Source organism: Muntiacus reevesi, chromosome 17 (genome assembly GCF_963930625.1).
Source record: "Muntiacus reevesi chromosome 17, mMunRee1.1, whole genome shotgun sequence".
In the NCBI taxonomy this organism is placed as follows: domain Eukaryota; kingdom Metazoa; phylum Chordata; class Mammalia; order Artiodactyla; family Cervidae; genus Muntiacus; species Muntiacus reevesi.
Genome location: NC_089265.1, coordinates 43,045,909 through 43,072,988, shown reverse-complemented (window position 1 = coordinate 43,072,988; position 27,080 = coordinate 43,045,909). Strand labels below are relative to the sequence as shown.

Below are 27,080 nucleotides of genomic sequence, written 5' to 3'. Positions count from 1 at the left end.
AACTCATTTTTATTCACCGCCTTTTAAAGTTGACATTTAACTTCTACAGCTGTACAGTTGGCAAGAAGCAAAAGAATATTTAATATTCAAGAGAGCAGATTCTACAACACCAGAACATTCTATTGTATAGAATGCCCTATAATTAGTGTACATTAACTGAAAGAAAGAATTACAAGTGGAATTAGTGGAGGATGGTTGAAGGTACTCATGTATTCATTTCCTTGCTAATACTTGTGCATCAAATAAAACAAACAAGTAATTCTAGTAATTCAAACTAATCAGAGCTGAGTTTCTAAAAAGACCGTGTCTTTTAATGTACTTATCAAACTAACGTTGAGAATAACTTTAGTTCTTCAGGACTTAAAGTTGTAAAATCAAGTAAAACAGGAATTAGTTATACCCCTTTTCCAGTATAATTTGCTGTTCAACATCAGAAATAGTTTGTTCATTCGAGAAATTAATTATATCTACAGTAGGTCAGGTTCTTTGTTAGGACTGGGGAGAGCTGCAACAGCCTTTGCTTCAGAGCACTGAATTCAGTAAGAAAGGCAAATAAGAATGTAAGTAACAGCAACCTAACTGGATAGGGATAAAAGAAGTACATGGTATTATGAACACCCACAAGAGACCTACAATGGGGGCTGGCAGTGGCAACAGGAAGGGAAGGCCCTTCAGAAGAGGCGACATTTCAGATGAGACTGAATGACTTCAAGGTTAAGATTGAATGTACACATTGAATCTTGCTTCCTCAAAAAGCTTCACTAAAGTCAAATTAAAGAGATTCAAAAAATAAAAATAAACCCACAAGAACAAGAAGGACAGAAAAAGGAATACGAGAAATGAACTTTGAAAGCTCAAGAGAAGATGGACAAGTGGACTCTGACTTAGCAGAAAAGTGAACAAATCCTAAAGCAGCAAAGGAAGATTGGGGCAGAGCTATTTGAGAAGCATATAAACTCCAGGCAGGATCCTCCTCCACACCCCATTGCTGAATAACTGCCCCTTCCTTACTCCCTTACTTCAGCAGGAAGCTAGAAATTTATTCACTTTAAAGGGTAAAACAGAAAGTCCTTGACCAACAACATAGTTCAGTAACCATACACAATGAAGGATTAACATGGATGTCCAAGCCAATTGCCCTGTTCACTCCAACACCACAGGTACTAGCCCTTTGCTCCTCAGATGGGAAGTTTGGGGAACTTCCTCTGAGGAATGTGACCAGCCCATAAGGAAAGACTAAAATACTGATACCAGGGATTCTGCGAAAAAAAAAAGACACACTTAGATCCCTCTAGTGAAGCTCCAAATAAATAATCCTCACACAGAGGCTCTGAGCCTCATCTCTTAATTATGAACAGGAATGCTTAGTCGCTCTGTCATGTCCAACTCTTTGCAACACCATGGACTGTAGCCCACCAAGCTCCTCTGTCCATGGGATTCTCCAGGCAAGAATACTGGAGTGGGTTACCATGCCCTCCTCCAGGGGATCTTCCCAACTCAGGGATCGAACCCAGGTCTCCCGCATTGCAGGCACATTCTTTACCAGGTGAATCACCAGGGAAGCCCATGAACAGAGAACCAAGGAGTAATTACCAAACATCTAAGGAAAGCTTCTAGAATGGAAGATAGATACCAAACAAACAAAAGGCAAACTAATAAAAAAGCATCTTAGAGAAAATAGATACTAGGCATGGATAAAAATTTAGTAAAACTAACTATTAGTAACATCCCCAAATATATATTTCAGTCATGAAACAAACAAACAAAAAAAGAATTCTATAAAAACAGAAGGATTCAGAAAACAAAAAGAGAACTCAATAGTAGAGTTGAAGACACAGAGAGTAAAGTAGACAGTAAAGACAAATATGAAATAGAGAGAAGACAAGAAAATTAGAAAACCAGGCCAGGCAAACCAACATCTAAATAAGGTATTTCCAAAAGTGAGAACAGAGAAAATGGAAGGTATAAATCATCAGTGAAATAAATGAAGAATATTTTCCTGAACTGAAAGACAGGAGTTTCTTGACCAAAAGTATTTGCCAAGTGGCTGGACCAGCAGATCTGCTTAGCATTTAACATATATGCACAAATTACTGTTCTGTTTCATATGTTTTAACCTGCTTAGTCATCACAACTCTATAACTCTAGCCCCATTTTACAGATAAAGAAACCAAGGTACAAAATGGTTAAGCAACTGTTACTAGCCCAAGTTCACACAGCTAGAAAGTGGCAGAGCCAGGATTTGAAAGTAGGTAATGTAGCCCTGAAGTTCACTACACAATACTACCATGCAGGAAGGGGCAGCATTGTGAAATTTCAAAAAATACTATAGACAGTTTCATTTGGTTTTTTAAAAGCAGGAGTATGTACTATTTTGATAGTGTATGCAGAGCCAAACAATTGACTAACAACCTGAGGGAAACTCCATGCAGACTTCTGTTCCTACCTCCAAACACAACTTCCTTCTGTCCAATAGTCTGTCCTACAAATTCCAATTACATCAGAAACTCTAAACTCCTATTCCCCACCCCCAGCTCAACAATAACACTGCTCTACACTTGGGCTCACCTCCCTGCACTATAGCCAGGAAAAGTGACCTCAGTGAGTAAGTGATCCTCAGTTCTCATCTTTAGGAGCACAGAACCCCACTGGTTGCTAGTCAATCCTTGACAACAGTTGCATAACATATTAATATTTTGCCCAGTTCTATCATTATTCGTGGCAGGACAGTAAGTCTGAAACTAGTCCTTGTATACCTGAAAGGATCTTTACTTGACTTGCACATTTAAATAATTATGGATTCAAAATTCTTTTCCTTCAATACTTTAATATTATGCTCTTGCATCCAGTGTTACTGTTGGGAAACTAAGGTCAACCTGATTTTTATTATTTTGCCTTATATTTGCAACCATTTTCTTTATTTCCCTAAGTAATAAAGCTTTATATTTCTGTTCCATTGGTTTTCAATTCCTATTATATTTGTTCCATCAGGTCTATTTCATCTGGTAGAAGTTGACTGCGAATTTTCATTCTTCATGATGCTTTTGTTCTTTAGATGTGTCATGATATTTTTAAGACCAGAAATTCAGCTGTATTGTTAATAAGACGATCAGTTGCCTCTGCTTTTGATGACTCTACAAATGGTCCGCTGAAAAGGGAGGCCCAGCTGGTGTCTTCACTGTGAGTGCAGGAGACATGAGGTGAGTGCCTCTGCTCTACTTCTCTGGACTTAACTGCACTTATTTTCCCTGGCATTTCTTTCTCCTCAAGATATACTGCCCAGTTCCTCTATATCGGAGAATATTTTCTCTACTTGGAGTTGTAGGAGACAACTCAGGGTCAGCTTACAGCACTTTCCACTACCACTCTAAGCACACTCTGCAAAGTAGGTTAGCTCTAAAGCCAGACAAGTTCTCAAAGGAAGCAAAACCAACTAAATTGCCAGTGATGATATATACTCATATCTCCATAATACACGATCCAACACTTAGAATTTTTCATGCTTATTATTACCTATATTTCATCACTTATATATCTATATATATCATTATAGCAATTACGAAAGTTTGTCTTCTTTAGAAAGATGAGTAGAAAAGAAATATTTTTTCTGTAGTGACAAATTATATTGTCTCCAAAAGCAATTTCTTTTATTAGTTAAAAACAATAGTAGTTTCTTCCTATACCGTTAATTCTCACTATTCACAGTAATGTTCTGGAAAGTCATTGTGAACACTGAATTAGAAAATCTTGAACGTATTAGGAGAAATACAGGGTTAGGTTCCTTCAAGCTCTAGTTACATTTTCATCAGCAAATTAATACATATTTTTGTTTCATGTGTGTTTCTGTTTAAAGACATTCTATTCAATATATAGTTTATGCATTAACTTTGAGTATGGCCAGCAGTACTGTAACTCATGCCTGAAGGAAGTTTATCTATTCTCTGCATAAATTATATCACAGCCTTCTTGCCCTTAGGAACACTAAATAACATTTCAGCACTACACTTAGAAACCATTTCAAACAGCAAAATCACTAAAAAAAAATCACCCAAAAAATGCAAAAAAATACATGATTGTGCAAAGGACACTTGCATACACTCTGAAAACTGAAACAAGAAGCTAGTCACACCTTGTTCCACCTCAGCTGGGAATGTGTGCTTTGGGTAGCTCAAATTTTTTGCCACCATTACTGTCTTTATGCATATCCATCATTATCTGCAACAGCACCCTTTGTATTGACTTGGGGGTTATAAATCAGTTTTAGCAGTAAGAGAATTTACAAATATAGAATCTACAAATATTGGGTATTGACTACTGTATAATTATTATTATTGCTTGCATATTTATGTGAAAAGCTTGTAAAAGGAAAGAAGTCTCATGCTAATTTTTGTGTATACACATGCACACAAACACATATATCACTGTTCATATTTTTAAAATGATAACCTACTTTTCTTCTAACACTCTGATGGTATTAATAAATTGGAAAAAAACAAACACCATTTTTTTTTAAGAAAGGAAGGAAACCTGTAAGATACCACATAAAGGACAGTTTGTTGACTTTTGTTCACCACTAATTCCTTCACCCCTGCAAACAAACCTTCTGAACCATTAAGAAACATTTTGTGCAACCTGCAGCAGTTTAAGAATTACGAACATTTTGCGCCAATCTGTTGGGTGTCTAGTAAACAGAGCTCCAAAACTTGTGGCAGGCAATCCAGTGTCCCTGGAAACAAGATAACAACTTTTAGAAAACATGTCAAACTGACATTCACAAACTTTCAAAGCCAAACAAAACTAATTTGGGAGCTGAATTTTTATTGTAAATTTTTAAAGGATTTCCATGTTTTCGAGTTTAATGCACTTTGCAAAATATTAATAAAATATCTCAACAAGTAAATGGAAAATTTCAGCATTTCTGTCCAATAACTACAATACAAGAGGAAGTCTATGTCATGCATTTCCACAGAAAGGCACTAACTTTTAGCAGTAAATTGTAGAAATGGGGTTCAAACCTAGGTAGTCAGAACTATCACCAGAAAAAACACGTAAAGGGGAAAAGACCTTTAATTGGACCTATAATGCGCAGAGTTGGCTGGCAAACAACCAAGGGAAAGAGAATTCCAGACAGAGGGAGCAGCATGAACAGAAAGCATGGCAGCTTGAGATGTGGTGTCCATGCTTGCTGTAGTCCAATAATGTGTAGGTAGCCAACCTACCTCCTTCACTGCTTATTTATAAGCCCTTTCCTGCAGATGCTTGTTCTAAGGAAAGGGCTATATTAAGCATACCTTTCAATAATTCCAGAGTTCATAGTTTCCTCATTCAATAAAGCCTTGCTCTTTATCTTGGGCAGTTTCGTGTTTAAACAAACTTGTGCCATTTTTTCACGTGTTTCTGATATCCAAATCTGGAAAAAATAAAAAATCACATATAAAGAAAATAGTTAAAAATTCTCAGTTACTAAAATATATTTCTGTTGAAGTACATTCTGATTTTAATTGTTGGCTATTCATATTAAAAAATAAATGTCCCATAGCAGTCAATGATTTCATCATAAATATGTGAAAATGGCAATTCCTTAGTATGTTTTGTTGGAACAAAAATCAGATTGGTTGTTTCCGTGAAATGGAAAGTACTTCATTCAACTTAATACTAACTCTTATTTGCTTTCTATTTCCTTCTCAAGGTTAGTATATTTTAACTTCTCTAAGTAAGAAAACATAGCAATCACTTTGTAAATCACACATGACTTTAGATACCATCATTATCATTGTTATCCATTCTCTATCACAGAGGATAATTCAATAAATTATCAAACAATTATTACTATGAGAAAAACCTGATAATTATAGGATACACTCAAATCAATTGCAGAAGGATCATGGGTAATGTCTAGAGGATTTTGGGAATAAAAATGTATGCTGAAGATTCAGTATTTTTCCCATACGAAACTCTAGAAGATCACAAATATGGAGGTTCACAGCAGAGATTCAGAACTCACTACCACCAAGAGAACCAATTACTTGCTACAAACCTGAAGACAAGCTTCCCTAAGATATCCTACGAAGCCCCAGATCACATCAATTCCACTAGATTTTGTTCAAAAAAAAGAGAGAGAGAGAGAGAAAGTACTGTTTAGAAATCTGGAGACTTCAACTGCAAGAGTATCCTAGAGCTACAGTCAAATTCCTTTGGTCCATTTTTGTGAAGATTAAAGAGGCTCTGTAAAACTAAGAACCCATCCAATTCAAAGCAATTTTAACTATAGTCTCTGATCCTGGTTCCTTGGTCTACTCCATGACCTCTATGATTTCTGTCCCCTAAGACCGCAACCTCCTGAATCACCAGCTTCCCAGCCTAATTTCCCAGCTCTGACTCTTACACTTGTAACTCAACTACTCTTCCTCAGAGATCCCAAGTTTCACAAATAAACAGCAGAGAACTCTGTATTGGGCTCCATATTTTACACTCTAATGAAAAATAAAGCATTATCTTTTAGGGAAAAAATTACTAGGTATCATTTTCTTTTCAAGGTGTAAGTTTGGCCTAACAATTAATCTTAGATATGCTCTAATCATTTTTGACAGTAAATATTTCAATAAGTTAATCAACACCATTGAAAATTATATAAAACAAAGGTACCAGCAAATTGAAATAATGAATAGTAAAAATAAACAGATAATAGCATTAGTGGCTCTTAAGTTTATTGACTGCTTATTCTGTATCAGACACCATATTAAGCATTTTATATACATTAGCCCTCTAAAAACTTAAAGCAACCCTGAGTGTTATGTATTAATTATGGTGGCAGAAGGAAAAGAAAAATCATATGGGGGAATTGAAGAAAGTTTAATAGAGAATCTCCTTATAAAAGTGTGGCCAGAATTCAGAAGACCAGGAAACAATGATGAAGCACCCTGACGACAGCAATACTGGTGAGTCACAGGGTGGGGCAGCTATGGAACCCAGATCTACAGCTGGAAAGAGAGGGTCACTTGGTAGTTGTGGCTTTCAGAACAGACACAGTGTTTTAGTCTGCTCAGGCCGTTGTTACAAATATCATAGACTGAGTGACTTATACACAATAGGAAATTATTTCTTAGAATTCTGAAGGCTGAGAAGGCCAAGATCAAGGCACTAGCAGTGACTGGTGAGAGTCTACTTTCCAGTTGATGGACAGCCCTCTTTTCACAGTCTTCACAATGGCAGAAGTGGGGAAGAGCTCTTTGGTGTCTCTATTATTAGGGTATTAACCTCATTCATGAGGACTCCACTTTCATGAACTAAACACCTCCCATATGCCCCATCTCTTAATTGCATCACACTGGGAGTTAGAATTTCAACACTTGAGTTTGAGAGGGACACGATCATTTAATCCATAGAAGACAGCCACTGCCAAAATGGCCTCTCAGGCGGAAAGCAAAGAAATGTCCAAGCCAGAATTGTCCACTGAATTGTCCAAGCAGAAATGTCCACTGCTGTCAGTGCCTTCCACAGGCCAATTCCTGGCAATTCACAGGAAGCCAGAGGGCAAAAGGACTCACTGACATAGTCCATAAAGGTCAGCCTCCTTGGTACATAGCAGGGTTGAGAAGGGTGGAGAGTAGATCTGGAGGGAGAAAGGAAGGACTCTTGGCTTATTTTATCTTCATTTTAAGGAGGGGAAAACTGAGGTTGAAAGGGATTAAGTAACTCTCATGTAAACCAGAGAGAAAAGAAGTTCCATAATTTAAAACAAGCAGTCTGACTCATTCAGTCACTCATCCATCCATCCATATCTGTGAAATGCCAGGCATCCTACTAAGTTCTAGAGCTATAGTAGTAAATAAAACCCAGAGACTATACTGGCTGTAGCTTAGTGAGTTGCAATAAACCATGGAATAATGGCAATAACAATACCACATTGACCAGACACCATTCTAAATGTCTTCACATTAAATGCTCATGAAAACTCTATTCCCACTTTATACCCAAAGAAATAAAGAAACAGAAAACTGTAAACTGTTGATCAAAGTTACAACCTAGTAGGTGGTGAAGCCAACAATCAATGAGAAGCAATCTGTCAGCAGAGCCCACACTTATCCTCTGTGTCTCCCATATCAGACAGAGGTAAATAGTATCCTCCAATATTAGACTTCCCTTTCTGTTATTCATCAATAATAGAACCCTCAAATTTTAGTTGGGCCCATGAGGTTTCAGACTACATTTCTAGCCTCCCTTATAAAAAGAAATGACCAGTGACTGGTTCTGAACAATAGGGCATAATGGAATTAATATACCAACCTCCAGCTTCTGTTTCTCTTTCTATGGTATGGAATGTGGACATAATGACCAATTTCCAGCAGCCATATTGGGCCTTTTGTAAGGGATGGCAGAGCAGAAAGCAAGAAGCAGTAGGTGTCTGACAATTTATCAAACTTTCATACCACTCCTGGCTTGTTATCTTCTAGTTTTTTTTTTCATTTTTTTTTTTTTACTGCTGTTAATTCAAGGGAAAAAGGTTGCATAAAATCCAATCTTTTCTAGAAATATAAGTGGCCTTTTCAGTACATAACATTTCAAATATCAAAGTATATAGTAAACATACAAATAAGGAGAAGATAACATACCTCCTATATACAATACAGTCTTTTAAATCATAAAATAAGCTCCATAAAGTACAACTGGCAAGTGATTCACAATGCGGTCCATACTTACCAAAACTCTCACTTCCACAATTCGACTGCAGCTTAACAATTAATTTAATAATATGGTCCAAAAATACTCAAATAAAATATATTTAATCAAAATAATTTCCTTTCGTCGAACTTTCTTTTTAAATTAAAGCTTTCGTCTACCCCTTCACCCACCCCCTCTTTCTTCCCCTTTTACTCCTACCCCTGAAAGAAGGTTTCAAAATGTACATTAGTGCTATAAATATAAACTCTACCTATGAAGCTTTACTTCAAGTGTTTCCTTCTGTCTGGCAATCTGTTAGGTTTCTGAACCAAGGCCACATATTTAATTTCCTCAGCTGCACACCAACGTGACCCCACAGAAATACCCACTGTCTCTGCTCTGTACTGAGGGTGGGACACAGCAGACCCAACCCCAGGCCCTTACACCCGCGGCTCAACACCGGGGGCTGCTAAGTGCCGTCGGCTTTTTATATACAAGAACAAAGCCTTATGTGAACAGTCACTGTTGATTTTTGGTCTCTGTTGTGTGTAGGCAAACCTAATCCTACACCATCTTAATCTGAAAAATCACTTTGGTCTAGAAATGTTCATAACCTGACATAAGGGTGGATAATTTATAAAAACACTTCCATATGTTTAAAAGTCTTTTGGGCTTTATATATATGTATCACAAACTGGAGATTGGCAATTTGATATGTGCAATTAACATAGCACAAGCTTACAGGATAATCACTAAAATTTCCATTTAATTTGCATAATAAAATCTAGCTTGAGTAAAATGGCAATATAAAAAATATCTAATATGTATACAGGAAGTACACTTCATAATATCACTCTTATTTCCCATTTTCCTGAGCATCAATTTTTTAAGTCTCTATTTCTAATCTTCCAAAATGAACTCTTCTGTATGGCTACATTTAAGAAAAGCCAGTAGGTGTATGGAGAAGGCAATGGCACCCCACTCCAGTACTCTTGCCTGGACAATCCCATGGATGGAGGAGCCTAGTGGGTTGCAGTCCATGGGGTCGCTAAGAGTCGACACGACTGAGCGATTTCCCTTTCACTTTTCACTTTCATGCATTGGAGAAGGAAATGGCAACCCACTCCAGTGTTCTTGCCTGGATAATCCCAGGGATGGGGGAGCCTGGTGGGCTGCTGTCTATGGGGTCGCACAGAGTCGGATACGACTGAGGCGGCTTAGCAGCAACAGCAGCAGCAGCAGCAGTAGGTGTATAATCTGGGTAATGGGTACAGGAAAAGAGTAGGTCACTTAGGACTTCCCCTCAAGTTTCACATTTGAATGTAACCAGCCTATTTATGCTGAGGAAAACTTACCCCCTGGAGAATCTCTCTCAGCAAGATTCACTTTAAATGATGCCCAACAGGCATTTCTTTTTGGGTTCCTTATAGGGTTCCCTGAAAGCATGCTCCTCTAACTCATACTGAAGGACTGAAGTGACTTAGCACACACGCACAGAAGCAAATTGACACACATGAAATATTAAAAGCTAGTTTCTCTAAAAGTTAAATTAGGGCATGACTATGCTCAATTGCTCAGTCGTGTCTGACATTTGCAGGCCCCATAGGCTGCAGTCCACAAGGCTCCTCTGTCCATGGAACTTTTTAGGTAAGAATACCTAAAGAGTGGGTTGCCACTTCCTACTCCAGGGGATCTTCCCTACTCAAGGATCAAACCCACATCTCTTGGACCGCCTGCACTGGCAGGGAGATTCTTTACCACTGACCCACCTGGGAAGCCATGTGGCATGACTATTGACACAGAAAAAGAGTTGCAAAGGAGAGTAATAGGATCAAAATGGCAAATACCTCCTTTCATTCACGTTCCAAGTGCCAAGAAATGATACTTGATAGAATTCCAAAGCCCATAGCTGAAGCCTAAGACAAGGAAAGTACACTCAAGTTGGCCAAAACTTACACAGAATTCCTGAAACAGGAAAGTCAGATGCAATCGTACTGACATAGGAAAAGCGAAAATCCAGGAGAATATGCTGGAACCTGTCGTATCAACTTCAAATTCAGAGATTATGGAGATAGAAAGCAAGAGAGGGCCCTGACTCAACAGTCCACTCTCTCCAAACATCTTCCTTTTCCCTGGTTTAAGTGGTTCTCTTTCACTGACATTTAAAATTATTCCATTTATAAACATTTGATCCATACGCATTTTTCAGGTAGTACTTAGATCTGAATGCAGCAAGCATCTATAAGACTGTAGTGCTCAAAATACTATTCTACTATGTCAATCAAAGAAAGAGAAAATACCTGAACCAATTAAGTAAATGACAATTTAATTTCTCAAATCCATTATAATTATACCCCTTTTAGGATTTTTAATTTTTAAATGTTGTATTTTCATCTACCAGAACAGCTCGTATTTGAGACCAACTTAGTATTCATCTGTTCATAAAATGAATGTTAGCACACTTTTGTACTATTCATTTATTTGCCATTTTAAGTCCAAAATGACTGTGATGTTCTTAATACTAATCTAATATTAGCCTAATTTGCTCATCAGTGTTATCCTGTTCCAAAAATGCCTTGGCATTGATCCATTAGCTGTATAAGAAAAATCTGCTTGATAAAATTACTCAAGTTTCTGTTTGTTCCTTTCTATCTGACATTTCTCATCTTCTGTGACACAACATCAAATTTACTCTGTATTTAATCCCTCTGAGTTTATGGGATTCAATGTGCAACACTTCCTTAGAAGTGATCTTACATAAGTGATTATGACAGGGGATCATAATCTGACATGAGGTCCTTGGGTGAGGGACTTAACAAATGAAGAAACAATGATAGATGTACTCTTGATCATTTACTTTGCATGGAACTCACTCTGTTATAGCTAAGTAACACCTCAATGAAGTCCAAATAAAATAACACAAACTATTGTAATTTAAAATACTACTTCCCATAATCATTTGGACTACTATTAACACAATCAGAAATTCCAATGGCTTGAATGACTGCTCCCCTATGAACCCATGGCTCCATTCAGCTTCCTGAAGCCAGAGCAGTCATTGGGGTAGGAATTTGACTTTGCACCACTGAAACTTGGGTAGTATCTTTCCAGATTCCACCAACAGATAGTTCCTCTAAACATTCAGCTCAGGAGCTTCAGGTGGTCACCTCTACTGGGAAGCCATATTTTTTTTTGGCCACACCACCACACAGCTTGCGAGATCTTAGTGTCCCAACCAGGGAGTGAATCCAGGTTCCTTGGCAGTGAAATCACTGAGTCCTAACCACTGGACCACTAGAGGATTCCCTAGGAAGCCTCAAGGGCTTCCCCATCCTTGACCCTCTCCCTCAACTTATTTCAGTTCAAGTGCTCTGCACAGCATCCTGACCTTCTTCCTGTCATATTATTTATCATACATACCACCACTGTGGTTGCATGCACCCATTACCCCCCAAAAGCCTGTGAGTTCCTGATGTACAGTGACCTTGCTTTGAATTATGTTTCTAACCCTAGCATTCATCATGATAACTTGGCACAACATTTCTTATCCCAGCACTTAACAAAATAATAGGAACTTAATACATGTTTGTGGAATATAGTCTTCCTTCCTTTCTTCCTTCCATAAATATTTATTGTGTACCCACTATGTGCCAGCCCTGGAGAAGAGAATGGCAACCCACTCCACTATTCTTGCCTGGAGAATCCCATGGCCTGGCAGGCTACAGTCCATGGGTCGCAAAGATTCAGACATAACTGAGCGACTAATACACACACACACACACACACACACACACACACACACACACAATGTGCCAGACACCATTAGAGGAAATGGAGATATAGCAGAGAACAAAAAAGACCAACATCTGTTCTCCCATAAAGCTTGTATTCTAGTAGGAAGAGACAGACAAATAACAGCTAACAAGTCTTAAATATGTCCAGTCATTGAAGTGCCATGAAGAAAATTAAAGTAAGGGAAGGGGATGGAGAGGGATGATGTGAATAGACTTCTATTTTATATACAAATGGGCAAATGGCTCATTGAACAAGTTGGTCTTGTAAGTAGGTACAATCAGAAAACAAGTCTATTCTTCTTTCATTGCTGTCCATCCATAGTTACTTGAAAGGGATAATTTGTTTTTATGCTCTTTGCTGAAATATAGGACACACTTCAGGACTTTTCTGGTCACTGAGATAACATAAAAACCTTTGGCTACTTCTGTCCCAAGAACAGTTTTACTGAGTAAGTAAAATGCCCAGTCCTATGTACGAGCCAAAATTTCATTTAAAATGAAAGGTTCTCAAGAAGCATGTTTCAGTCTGGTCTACTTCAGCTGACTTCTTCCCAATTGTCTCCCTTGGAATTCTTCCCTAAACCCCAACTCCTTCTTGCTCCTTGAGGGTTTAAGATGAGGAAGGAGAGAAGCAAATGTGGGAAAAGTGGACATGTACTCTTGGTTTGGCTTTCTCTGGGTTTGCCTGTGTCTGACCCTCTCTGACACTGAAGGATGTTCAAAACTTTCTTGCGGGGTTCTAATAGAAGCTGAGATCCCTTCTGGGAACATCAACGGTGTGTTATGTGGTACAGAATGACAATCTCTGCACTTAGATGTCCTGGCTCAGCTCATGGGAATACAGTAAATCCCTCTCCCATTCCTACATGAGGTGCTCTCGGGCAGGCACTAAAATGGCTCTCTGTCATCTTTCTCTTCTACATGGCCCATATCTCAGCTCCCAGAGCCGCATCTGGGCCTGATTACTCACATATCTTTGTCCCACCACTGATGAATATGTAGTTAATTCCCTTCTTGCTGCTCTGCTGCTTTAGATAGATTACCAGAGCCTCATATCTGTAACTTAGTTTTGCAGATGAGACTTATAGCACACCTTTTTCAAAATCCTGTCTCTATTTTCAAACTGAATTTTGGCTTTGCTGCAGGTTGGGAAGTGGACCCAAGTTCATTCAGTAACATTCCTATCTAACACACACTGGAAACCTGGTAGGACAAGGTTTCAATGACTATGAATGAAAGTCATAAAGAAGGTAAATATTATTTCATTTATACATTCTCTATGAAACCCGAGATTTAACTGCTACAATGCATGGAATATAAGGAATGAATGTTTGAGGTTCCTACTCCTTATATTTCACTTCATCTCACTTCCTCCCACAATCTAGAGACCAAGAGCACTTTTATTTAGGAATCAAAAATAAATGTGTTTAAGGGTCAAAGATGCTAAGTGCATGCCAGACAATGCCTGCATTGTACACCTTGTGTTCATTCTCACCATGCTCAAGAAAGCAAGGGCAAGCTGGGTTTGGAGAAGTGGCAAGGGGTGGTTATTTTCTAAGTTAGGCATTATACTCAAGAGCCCCCATCCATGTGCTGGCTAATGACCAATTAGGCAGCCTGGTGCAAAGGCAAGAGGGCAGGGTGGAAATCGGGGAAACTGGCAGAATACCCCTGAGATTTAAGCTGTGGGACTAAAAGAGGACAGCGCAGAGAGAAATAGACATGCTGAGAGTGTGCGTGTGTATCAGATAGAGAGGAAAAAGAGGGAGGGAGAGAGAAGGGGAGAGAAAAAGAGAGGGAGGGGGAGAGCTGCCTTGGGTCCGGTAAGTGTCCTTGTTCCATATCCAGGCAGCTGCATCTTTATAATAAACTCCCATTTTCAGGCTATGTTTATTAGTCTCTGTCTATGATAACTATAAAAGGAATGGGGAACAGCATGGGTTCGGCTAAGCTAATTTATTCCCATCATCTTGCAGAACAGAGAATTTTCTAGAGGCATTCTCAATGGTAGAATTATGGATCTTCCTAGGCTTACCCTTTTTTAAAGTAGCCCAGCCTTTGAGGGGCAGGATGTGATCCAAACCCAGACTTCTCAACACATTCACATCTGTCTGTGATATTACCAACTCTTCAGGCCCCAAGGCCAAACTAAGAAGTTGAACTGAGCCGTCAACTAGTCCCAAATCTCTTGACACTGTAGGACAGAATTTGGGAAACTATGGGGAGTTGAGTTCCTGCCTCACACTGATTGAGCAAACACCTAAATAGTTTGAGAAAGAAGAATGGAGCTGGAGGAATCAATCTTCCTGACTTCAAATGATACTACAAAATTACAGTCATCAAGACAGTGTGGTACTGACACAAGAACAGAAATATAGACCAGTGGAATAAAATAGAAAGCCCAGAAATAAACCCATGCACCTATGGGTACCTTCTTTTTGACAAAGGAGGCATGAATATACAATGGGGCAAAGATAGCCTCTTCAATAAATGGTGCCGGGAAAATTGGACAGCTACATGTAAAAGAATTAAATTAGAACACTTCCTAACACCATATACAAAGATAAACTCAAAATGGATTAAAAACCTAAATAAGACCAGAAACTATAAAACTCTAAGAGGAAAACATAGGCAGAATGCTCGATGACATAAATCAAAGCAAGATCCTCTATGACCCACCTCCTAGAATAATGTAAATAAAAACAAAAGTAAACAAGTGGGACCTGATTAAACTTAAAAGCTTTTGCACAGCAAAGGAAACTATAATCAAGGTGAAAAGACAACCCTCAGAATGGGAGAAAATAATAGCAAATGAAACAACTGACAAAGAATTAATTTCCAAAAATACACAAGCAGCTCACACAACTCAATACCAGAAAAACAAACACCACAGTCAAAAAGTGGGAAAAAGACCTAAACAGACATTTCTCCAAAGAAGACATACAGATGGCTAACAAACACATGAAAAGATACTCAACATCACTCATTATTAGAGAAATGCAAATCAAAACCACAATGAGATATCACCTCACATCAGTCAGAATGGCCATCATCAAAAAGTCTACAAACAATAAATGCTGGAGAGGGTGTGGAGAAAAGGGAATGCTCTTGCAATGTTGGTGGGAATGTAAATTGATACAGACACTATGGAAGACAGTATGGAAATTCCTTAAAAAAACTATGAATAAAACCACCATATGACCCAGCAACCCCACTCCTAGGCATATACCCAAGGAAACCAGGGTGGAAAAAGACACATGTATCCCATTGTTCATTGTAGCACTATTTACAATAGCTAGAATATGGAGGCAACCTAGATGCCCAATGACAGATGAACGGATAAAGAAGTTGTGGTACATATACACAATGCAATATTACTCAGCCATAAAAAGGAATGCATTTGAATCAGTTCTGATGAGGTCGATGAACCTGGAACCTATTATACAGAGTGAAGTGAGTCAGAAAGAGAAAGATAAATATTGTATTCTAACGCACATATACGGAATCTAGAAAAATGATTCTGAAGAATTTATTTACAGAGCAGGAATGTAGAAACAGACATAGAGAATAGATTTATGGACATGGGGAGAGGGGAGGAGAGGGTGAAATGTATGGAAAGAGTAACATGGAAACTTACATTACCACATATAAAATAGATAGCCAACAGGAAACTTGATATATGGCTCAGGAAACTCAAACAGGGCTCTGTATCAACCTAGAGGAGTGGGATGGGGAGGGAGATGGGAGGGAGATTCAAAAGGGAGGGGACATATGTATTCCTATGGCTGATTCATGCTGAGGTTTGACAGAAAACCTCAGCTTTACAGAAAAAATTCTGTAAAGCAATTATCCTTCAATAAAAAAATAAGTTAAAAATAAAATAGGAAAAAAAATACCCAGCACAGCCAATAAATAAATAAATAAAATTATCTTTTAAAGAAAGAAAGGGGGAAAAAAAACACCTAAATAGCCATGGAGTAATCCATCCACAACAATTCAAACAGGAAGTACTTATGCAATGAATCCTCCTTTAGTAACTTGGTTGTACAAATGTTATAGGAAATAATAGCATGTTTAAATTACTTACAACTCTGTCACCTTAAGTACAAAAGATATGAAATCAAAGAAATGGGTTCAAACTCTCACTCTTTCACTCCCTGGCTCGGTGACTTTGAGTAAGTCATTTAATATCTAGGAGTTCCTCTGCACTTGTAAAATAGCAATAATAATACCTACTTCACAGGGTGATGATGAAGTTTAGAGGAGACATCTAGCAAGGTATCACAACAGCAGTAAGAATTTCTTGAGCATTCGCTATGTGCCAGGCACTGAGTTAAGCACTTTATTTGCTTTATTTACCCAGTAACCTTATGAAGTGCTCCCACCTTACAGGTAAGGTCACTGAGGCAAACAGGGGCTAAGCCACGTGCCTAAGTAACTAACACAACTAAGAGGAGCCCTGAGAAAATGCTCCTCCCTCTACTTTTTCATGTTTCACTAGGAGGAAGATTTGGGCTTAGAGAAATTAGTGGTTACTACTTACAAGGGGTTCACTGGTTCCAAGTCGACAATATGTTGAATTACATAGTTTTTTCACTTCTTCAGGACCCTCTATATCATAATCTTTGGGATAAGTTTCTCTGTCACGGTGCCTTAAGAAGAAAATTAGAATCTGTTAAAGGACAAAGTTTATTTATCATGTATTGCATTTAAATATTTTAAAAATAATGCAATGAAAGCTTACTATATTTCTGATATTTTTCTAATGATAAATTTACTGGATTTGGGACATTTATTGCCCATCTCTTTTCAGGTAATACTGAGGCTACTCCCTAAAAACAATTTAGCATGTGTGATAAAATTAATGATATAAAACAATACTTTTCCAACACAGTGATTATTCAGTGACTCCAGTGAAGTGAATCTTATTTAATAATGTAAATTAGTTACTGAAAGTAAGAATTAAAACAAGACATGGTAATATCTTAGAGAGGCAACTTACCACTTTGGAAATTGTTCTACCATGAGTTTTAATTACAATTCTTTTCAAAACAAGAGATAGTAAAATATTTACTCATATGGATTTATAACATGTGGTCCCTGCTTCTAAAGAGGGTGTAAAGGAAATTAACAGCTAAACATAACAGTTCTTAAAATATGTAGATGAAAGAGGAAACGTATTCTGAACATTTTGACTAAAACAGAGTTTGAAAATAATAATAAAGGAAACGTCTGGGGATAAGGAAGGAAAGAGGAGGTGATGTGACCCACAACAGAAGGAGCTATTTTCACAAAGCTTTCTCAGGTGAGATAAAGGAAACTGAACCCAAACACCCATCAAAAGAGGCTGGCTTTTTTATCAAGAGATATGGAACTAGGATTATGTGAGGGACATGGAGGTACCCTGGAACTTATTATCCATCCATCCACCTATCTGCTCATTCATTCAGGAAATATTTTAAATACCTATTACAAGCCAGGCATTCTGTTAGGTGCAGGAGATACAAATGGGGAGAAAGTGTGGTGTAATTCCTGCCTTCGGTTGCTCATAGTCTGGAAAGGGATGGGCAATTAAACAAGAAAAACCTACAGTGTCGTTAAGTGTGGGCACAGGACTGTAGAAGCAGAACAGCATGAACTAACCTGGGTGGGGCACCCAGCCTAGGACCTGACCACCCCACCTCACCCCACCGCATTGGCGCTGGGGCCCTGCACTGCATTCAGCTTATACCCTTACTGCCCCACCACTACTCATGGAAGCAGAGCTCTGCATAGAACACAGCAGAGAGGGAGTCCAGGGCAGGTTAGCAGAGCTCCAGCATGAGCCCTCAGCCCTCCTCACATCTGAGCATTAACTGCAAAACACTAAGAGCATTTTGGTACCAATACCATTTTTTGAGAGCCTGAGAGAAACCTCTTACTGAAGTTCTTTAGGGGAATATTGGACATTAAGAATCAGGAGTTGGGGATTTCCCTGGTGGTCCAGTGGTTAAGAATCTGCCTGCCGATACAGAGGACATGGGTTCTATCCCAGGTCTAGGAACTAGGATCCCACATGCTGCAGGGCAGCTGAGCCTGTGCACCATAGCTACTGAAGCCCGGGCACTCTAGAGCTCATGCTCCACAAGAGAAGCCCGTGATGAGAAGCTTGTGCGCCACAGCTGAAGAGTAGTCTTGGCTCACTGCAACTAGCGAAAGCCCGTGCACAGCAGTGAAGATCCAGCACAGACAAAAATAAATTAATTAATTAAAAAAAAAAAAAACCAGGAATGGTAGAGTGAATGGGGTCATGGGCTTGAGTCATTGCTCAGCAAAGTGCTAGCTGTGTGACCTTGGGGAAGTCACTTAATTTTTCTGTGCCCTTATTTTCATATGTGTAAAATGAGGACAGAAATTATACCAGTACATTTTAAGATTTTTAGAAGAGTCAAAAGGAAAAAAAATTAAAGGTGGAAGGTCCTGCAAATAATATAAAGAACCCATATAAACCTACGTATAGTGAATACTAATCTGGCTTCAAAAAATTCTGAGGTAAAAAATTTGTAATTTAACTTTTGCATTATTGTACTTAATTTCTTTTCCAAGTGCTCATAATTTCAGGTGAAAAAAACCTAATCTTGGTCAATATTGGTTCTCTTCCAACTGTAAAGAGTTTGTGTGGTACCACAATGCCAAGAACCCATCTTTATTGGCATCATATCTCCTTGCTGGAACCCGTGGAAACATCCTCATTCTCCAATGTTCTTCCATTACGGATCCATGAAGAGCTCTGCTCTGCCCACCTGGTCCTGCCACACAGTCTACACCGACTGGCACTTTGCCAGAAGCGTGCCACTATCCAAACCACCAAAAACCTTTTTGTGTTCTGCTCCAACCAGGGTTCCTAGAAACCCAGATGCCATCCCTGAATTGTTTGCCTGGCCGTACCACACTGGGTTTGGGAGACACATCAGAGCCCCACACACCAACAGCTCTGGAAACATTACCCTGGCAATAAATGATTAGGCAGTGATAGGTGCCATTTACTCTAGGATTTTCAAAGTTTTAATCCAAGTTTGGGATCCCAGACAAATCCACATATTCTCAACTTCTCTGGCCTCTTCAGTGCATGAACTCTTCATCTACTAAGGGACAGAATACCCCAGCTCTTCATCTATTCTTCCAAATCTGCGGTGCCATCTCAAGACCTAAGGTTTTGAACCTCAAAGCCAAGAATTTGGCTCTTTTGGTGCCTGTTGGGTCATTCTTCCCCGAGGCAATAAAACCAGGATACCTCCCCTAGGAACACAGGAATGAAAGGTCAAAACACCAAGTAATATTTCAATGTATTATCTCCAGGGCCCATCTCTTTCTTAGGCACTATAGGATCCCTGGGATGGGAAGATCCTCTGGAGTAGGGAATGGCCACCCACTCCAGTATTCTTGCCTGGAAAACCCCATGGAAAGAGAAGCCTGGCGGGCTACAGTCCATGGGGCCACAGAGAGTTGGACATGAATGAGTGACTGAGCACACACACACACAGGCCCAGTGTCCAGGGTCTGTGAAACTTTTAGGGGCTGAGAAAAGTGTTTTAATCACTTTTAAATCAGTAAAAAAGAATGTAATCAAGCTTGAACAATATACATCTTTATACCAAAGCAATCATAAATTATCATTTAAAACCTTTTTTTTAATGGAGGATGGGACCCACGAAGGCAAAGATAGTGTCCATGAAAATCAGAATGCAGCCTTGATTATCCCGCCATGTATTTTAAGTTGTATTATAACTAGATTATTACCAAAAATACAGACACATTCCTTTTCTTACCATAATCTCAGACAACAATCAAAAGCCCAGCATTAAAACATCAGTCTATAATGAAACTTTGGAGGACTAAGATAATGCAATTGGCATTCCATAAAATCTGCTGGTTGCCCACACATGATGTGCCCAGAGCCAGCAGGTTCTGAGAAACACAAAACTGAAGACCTGCCCCTATTTCCTAGATGCTGCCAACCCAGCAAAAATAAATATGTGTTCAAAAATGCAAAATATAAAATATGCAAAATGTAAAATAAACAATAAAAATATACTTATTATAATACTAAATGTATACTTAGGGGCTTATTTGCCACATATAACAGTAAAAATGATTAGGGTATTATAAAGGATATGGGAGATCTAATTATTTCCTGCTTTTATCATGTCAGTTGAATATTGATTTGTGCCTCAGTTTCCCCAAGATGAACTGGGAATCATACACTAAGGACATAAATCAATTGAATGAGAGTCTAAAGGGAAAAGTGACATAAAAATGCAAATGTTATTATGGGTAATAATATTATATCTATCTATAATATGCCTCATTGGGGATTTTTAAATACTTTGTCAATATCAATTAAGCTTTATAGCATCTTTGTAATACATATATATGCATAATCAAAGTATTATATACATAGACATACATATGTCTATACATATACATATACTCATATTGCCTTATTTTGCCTGCTACCTGAATTTATTTATGGTTGTCATGACTTCTCATTTATTGCAATAAAAATTCTTTATGAGAAAATAATGAATATAATGAAATAAAATTTACAATGTCTGTAGAACAGTAACTTTCAAGCTTTTTGATCATAGTCCCCACCTATACCATTACAACCCACCCTGAGACATTTTTAGTTGTTGCATCTGGGTGGAGTGGTTTGCTATTGGCATTTAGTGGAAAGAGGCTAGCAATGCTCCGCTAAATATCCTATGGTGCACAGGACAGCCCCCACAATAAAGTACTATCTGATTCAAAGTGTCAAAAGTACCAAGGCTGAGAAAGAGCTAGAGAATGACTGTATACCAGATTCTTAAATCAGTCAGTTCAGTCACTCGGTCATGTCCGACTCTTTGCGACCCCATGAACTGCAGCACGCCAGGTTTCCCTGTCTATCGCCAACTTCCGGAGTTTACTCAAACTCATGTTCATTTAGTTGGTGATGCCATCCAGCCATTTCATCCTCTGTCATCCCCTTCTCCTCCTGCCTTCAATCTTTCCCAGCATCAGGGTCTTTTCCAATGAGTTAGTTCTTCGCAACAGGTGGCCAAAGTATTGGAGTTTCAGCTTTAGCAATAGTCCTTCCAATGAATATTCAGGACTGATTTCCATTAAGATGGACTAGTTAGGTCTCCTTGCAGTCCAAGGGACTCTCAAGAGTCTTCTCCAACATCACAATTCAAAAGCGTCAATTCTTCAGCACACAGCCTTCAGTCCAACTCTCACATCCATACATGACTACTGGAAAAACCATAGCTTTGACTAGACGGAACTTTGTGGGCAAAGTAATGTCTCTGCTTTTTAATATGCGGCCTAGGTTGGTCTTAGCTTTTCTTCCAAGGAGCAAGCGCCTTTTAATTTCACTGCTGCAGTCACCATCTGCAGTGATTTTGGAGCCCCCCAAAAATAACGTCTGTCACTGTTTCCACTGTTTCCCCATCTATTTGCCACGAGGTCATGGGACCAAATGCCATGATCTTAGTTTTCTGAATGTTGAGTTCTAAGTCAACTTTTTCACTCTCCTCTTTCACTTTCATCAAGAGGCTCTTTAGTTCTTCTTCACTTACTGCCATAAGGTCAGTGGTCCCCAAACCTCAGCATTTCACTGAGCAGCAAAACTTTACCCCCAGATTTGTAAGACCAACATAAAATTGCCAACACTTTCTCTTAACAGGAACGTTAAAAATAAAATAGGATCCATCACCTTTAATAAGAAGACTTCCAACACCAAAGATAAGTAAAATCAATCTTAAAATCCTTTAAATTGAATAAATTTAGCTATGTGAAAAACTTGCTACACTGTCTTTATAGTTTGCACATCACCTTGGATTAGTATAAAGGTCATTATTGACCAGCCCTGGTCTAGTCTACAGACTGGATCTGCAGATGTTCGTTTTCTCCAGACAGGCATTTGACAGCAGGAGTCAGTTCAAGGCTAAAGCAGCTTGATGCAGGTATTCCGTGTTGTTCACTGAAGGAAGAGCTGCGTTTTTGATGTCAGGTGTGCAGATACAGACTGACATTCTTGCTGGAAGGGGCGCTTCTAGGACCTCCTGACCCCCTGCCAGCAGGGCCAGAATCTTCTTTGTCAATCAGCCTTGCTTCTCCTCTGTCAAGCCCAGAGCTAAGCTGTGGCTATTTTTTTATATGAGAAATCTTTACGTAAGACATCCTTAATTACAAGAGAGGAAATTTGCTTTCTCTACCCTACTGTGGGAGAAACAGTATGAACATGAACAGAATTACAAACGAGCAAAGGGCTGACAAGACAGGATCCGAGCTGCCAACTGTATAAAAAGGAACTTGGAGTGATGACTCTGATGTCAAAAATGCCACTTGGACTGATTCAGAGAGGATTAAGGTCAATTGAATCTAGTAAGGCAAAGACAGTACAAGTAGGTTCCATTGTAGAAAATACTCTACTACCAATCCTACAATTACCTGAATGCTCTAGATCCTGTATTTCCTGTCTCCTCCAGTCTAACAGAGTCCCAAGTAAAATTTCGTGAAAAACACTTTCTGGATTTGTTTCTGGGGTCCTTTGGAAGCTTGGGTTTCCTACCATAAGTGCTGGATGATTTCACTTCTAATCAAATTTGCAAGCCCCACTTGACTAAACACATATAAATTCCCAACTGAGTTACAGGACTAAACAAACTCAACTCCAGAACATACTTGGGCAAGGATGTGAAGATCCTCTGAGGCTGCCCTAAGCCATAGTGGTCCAGCTCTCAGAAAAGAACAAGGTTGGGTTAGATCACAGGATTCTTCTTGCAGGAGAGGAGACCAAGTTACTCCCTAAGGTTTTTTCTGTGGTCTCACGATTAAGTGAGGGCAGCGCAGTGGGGGTGTGCAAAGAGACCATTACCTTTATCACTTCTCCACCTTTCACGTTTTAAAATAATTGTCCATTAATGAATCTTCCTTTTCATTAGACTAAGAACATCTTAGACGCAGGGATCATTTTTTTTTCCACTCATTTTTGTGATCTCAGTGCCTAAAGACTTACATGTTGTAAATGCTCATTAAATCTTAAATGATTGATTGAATTTCTTACATTTTGTTCCTGTCACCTTAATATAAATGCTGAAAGCAAAGGCTTTCAAGCATGTCCATAAAAATAAAGAGCATCCCAGCTCACTCAACAAAAATGCACATAAAAAAGGAGTGATTATGCATATAGAGATGCTAGTTCTTTTCAAAAAAACTTGTCTCCAGAGGAATTATAAATCTGCATGCTGAACAGGAAAAGTCTCAGCATACATAGGCATAACACTGATTGCAAAGGGGGTGTGAACCTGAGCAATATCTGACAATGAAAATCCAAGCTGAATTCTGGTTTCTGGTTCCTTGACAAGAAACACATTTTCTTCATGAATTTCAAAGATGTTAAAAATGTTGACTCTAGATGGGAGAATACATTAATTTCAAATTTTAGAACTATTAATGTAGTTCACAACTACGCTGTCAGCTATTGTATTTCTGATGTATATCTGAGCCAAATGAGAAAGATACCTTTTCTATTAGGTTTTATAATTAACTGCTATCTAGGACTTTACAAGAAAATTACCCCAGAGACTCAGCTATATTTTCTGGCACATTAGAAGCATTAAAACTAGTAGGATCACAGACTACAAAGAAATACTTGACAACCCTCTTTAAAGATTTCACAGGCAAATGATTTATATGCCAGGGTAGTGTTATTTGGTGACACATTTATCAAACTGACAAATGAAGACTTTTAGACATATTTGCAAGAGTCATAAAGAAAATTTTATGTCCTTGGGAGAAATGGTGACATTTCAGACTTATGAAGAGGGACTTTGTTTTTCAATGTGTCTCAGGCCTTGTGTGATTCATGTATTTATAACTATGAAACCACAGAATCTGAAACCTAAAAACTGCACTCAAAAGAAAAATATTTGACGGAGACAGGTAAGTGAGGTCATTTTCCTCACTCAGCATATATTGAATGGCATGTAAATAAGACCCATTATTATTGTGAAATTTTTTATAAGAAATTTTAGAAACAGGAAGCCCCATGGAGAATATAGGAAATAAACAAAAGGAATACAGCACGGGAGACTGTCTATCTTAACAGTTGAAATGTTAAATGCTGTCAGTATAATTAACTGCCAAATATATTGTTGTAGCCACACGTTCTGGGAAACAAACTCACTCTGAAGGCAATGCAGATAATGGAGTGAAGTTTATTACACCAGCGAGCCCAAGGCAGAGTCTCCTCTTAGCCAAGGATCCCAACCAGTTTTTGTGAAAACCTTATATACCCTAAGTGTACGAGCTCAAACTCACCTTCCCAAATTCTCTGAAACTAGTCTGAACAAAGGAAAAGAAAGATACAAAGTTAACCCGGGATTCAAATGCCTTAAGCCTAGGTAGTTAACAGTGGACAATTACCAATAGGCCTGTGGTCATACCCCAATAAGCATAATAGAATTTATTACTCTATTCAGTTATATAGATACTTAGGGTATTCTTTTAGGCAATGGAGAGTCTAGGTACGAGCCCTGGGGCTCTTCCATCCAGGGGGTCTGGTTTTCCAGTTGGTATGTCGTTTCCATAGATACTGAGCATATAGCTCAAAATCCACAGTCTGACCCAAGATGGAGTCCTGCTTTCAAGATGGAGCCTGTTCTGTTTCCTCCTTCAATATGACTTTGAAAAGAGGTGGAGGAACATGGATTAACTGGAGTGACACTACAATTGATTATCCCACCTGGGATGCTGTTAGCGGGAAATCAGGTCCTAGGTACACTGACAGGAGTGAAAAGGATTGGGACATTTTATTAACTGATGCTTTTTGACTACTGGATCTCAATTATCTTCAGATTCGAGGATACTTCTTATGGTTCCTTTGATCTCCCCTCCAGAAACAGCTTATGTTGGCTGGCCAAAGACACTTAGAGTGGTGGAATAGTAAGACTAAAAAGAGACTGAGTCTTTAAGGTGTATTATAAATTGGTAATTACTGCTATCCAAAAAAATTACTGTTATCCAAAAAAAAAAGCTGTTATCCAAAATTACTATTAACCAAAAAAATTATACTGGCATGAATTGGCATGAAGACTAGTTTGGCCCCTGCAAACTAGAAACAAATGCCTGATTACCTGCATAAACTCCTATCCCTACAGTCTTAATATTATTGGCTTGAATAATTTGAATTAATTGCTGTAGAGTAGCATAAAATGGAGCTTCCCAGATGACCCTGTTGGTAAACAATATGCCTGCCAAGACAAGAGACACAAGAGACACGGCTCGGTATCTGGGTTGGGAAGAGCCTGTGGAGGCAGGCATGATGACCCACTCCAGTATTCTTGCCTGGAGAATCCCTTGGACAGAGGAGACTGGTGGGCTACAGTCCATAAGGCCACAGAATCTGACATGACTGAAGTGACTGAGCATGAACATGCAACATGAAATTATTATATTATGTGAGCTTAAGGACCATGTTAATGCACACTTCTACGAATCCATGAGCAAAGTATAGAGTAGATAATACAAGGATCTTTAGTTTCAAAGCAATTCATTCTATTCACATTGAAACAAATGAAAAAGTCTTTCTTCATAAATAGTATCTATAGCTAAAACAGTCTTCCTTTATGAACATAGCTACACAAATGAACACTTTTTCCATTTCTTCCTAAAAATCATTCAAAAGCAGCAAAGGAAATGGAAATATTAAAACTAATTTATGGTGAAGTGATAATCCCTAGATTACATCATGTATAAGGGCTACTTTAAGCAGCCAAGATCCAGTTGAAGACAAGTGAAAGAAGCAGAGACTGAGCCAATAATCTCAGTAGAGAGATTGCCGAGAAGTAGAAACTCTGAGAGCACCAGCCAGACTACATTCCCATAGTTTTGCAGATAAACTCTTTCACTGAAAACAATGGAAAATGCTAGATAAATAAATATATATATATATACATATGTGTGTATGGGTGTGTGTGTGTATTTTAAATTCCAGCACATTGAAAGTATGTAAGAGATGATAATCCAGTGGGGAATTTAAAGGCCAGTTTTTGGATGAAAGCCTGTAACAAAAGGGATAAATAGAATTTTAAAACACCAAACCTGCTGATGCCCTTGGGACATTTGTTAATAGGCACAGGGGCAACGGCTTCAGGCTGAAGGTACTAAAGTCTAGCCCTGGAGCCCACCTAGGATGGGAGTTTTACAAAGAAGTCTTCCATATGTGATAGACATTATGGCTGCCAATACAATTTCTCCTTTTTACTGGAAATATAGGCAATTAAAATACCCAGCTCCTTTGCAGTTAGTGAGGTTCATTTGACAAACTCTGGCTAATAAAATAAAAATGAGCAGAAATGATACCTGTCATTTCTCCTGTAGAATTCTCAAATCTTTTTTTCCCTGCCAAAGCAAAAGACTTTCTAGATGATGGAGCCTCAATCAGCCTTAATCCCAGAGGATCTCTGTGGAGGAATGCCAAAACTTCACCAGAAACCTAAAGAAACCTTTGTGTATCAGGAAATACACCTTTACGTGTTAAACCACTGAGATTGTAGGAGCTGTTTGTTATCACCAGATTGGACCTGGAGTAACAGGCAA

At 38.6% G+C, this 27,080-nt stretch overlaps 1 protein-coding gene across 1 annotated transcript in view; it reads right to left on the bottom strand.

Annotated features, from left to right (window-relative positions):
* CFAP95 (cilia and flagella associated protein 95) overlaps positions 1-27,080 on the bottom strand; it is an 86,642-nt gene that overhangs the window by 44,386 nt on the left and 15,176 nt on the right. Inside the window, exons 2-4 of the mRNA XM_065908199.1 lie at positions 16,999-17,107; positions 5,292-5,410; positions 4,658-4,726 (exon numbers count right to left, since the gene is read on the bottom strand). Of these exons, the coding sequence (XP_065764271.1) occupies positions 4,658-4,726; positions 5,292-5,410; positions 16,999-17,107 (297 nt within the window). The remainder of the gene's footprint in view (positions 1-4,657; positions 4,727-5,291; positions 5,411-16,998; positions 17,108-27,080) is intronic.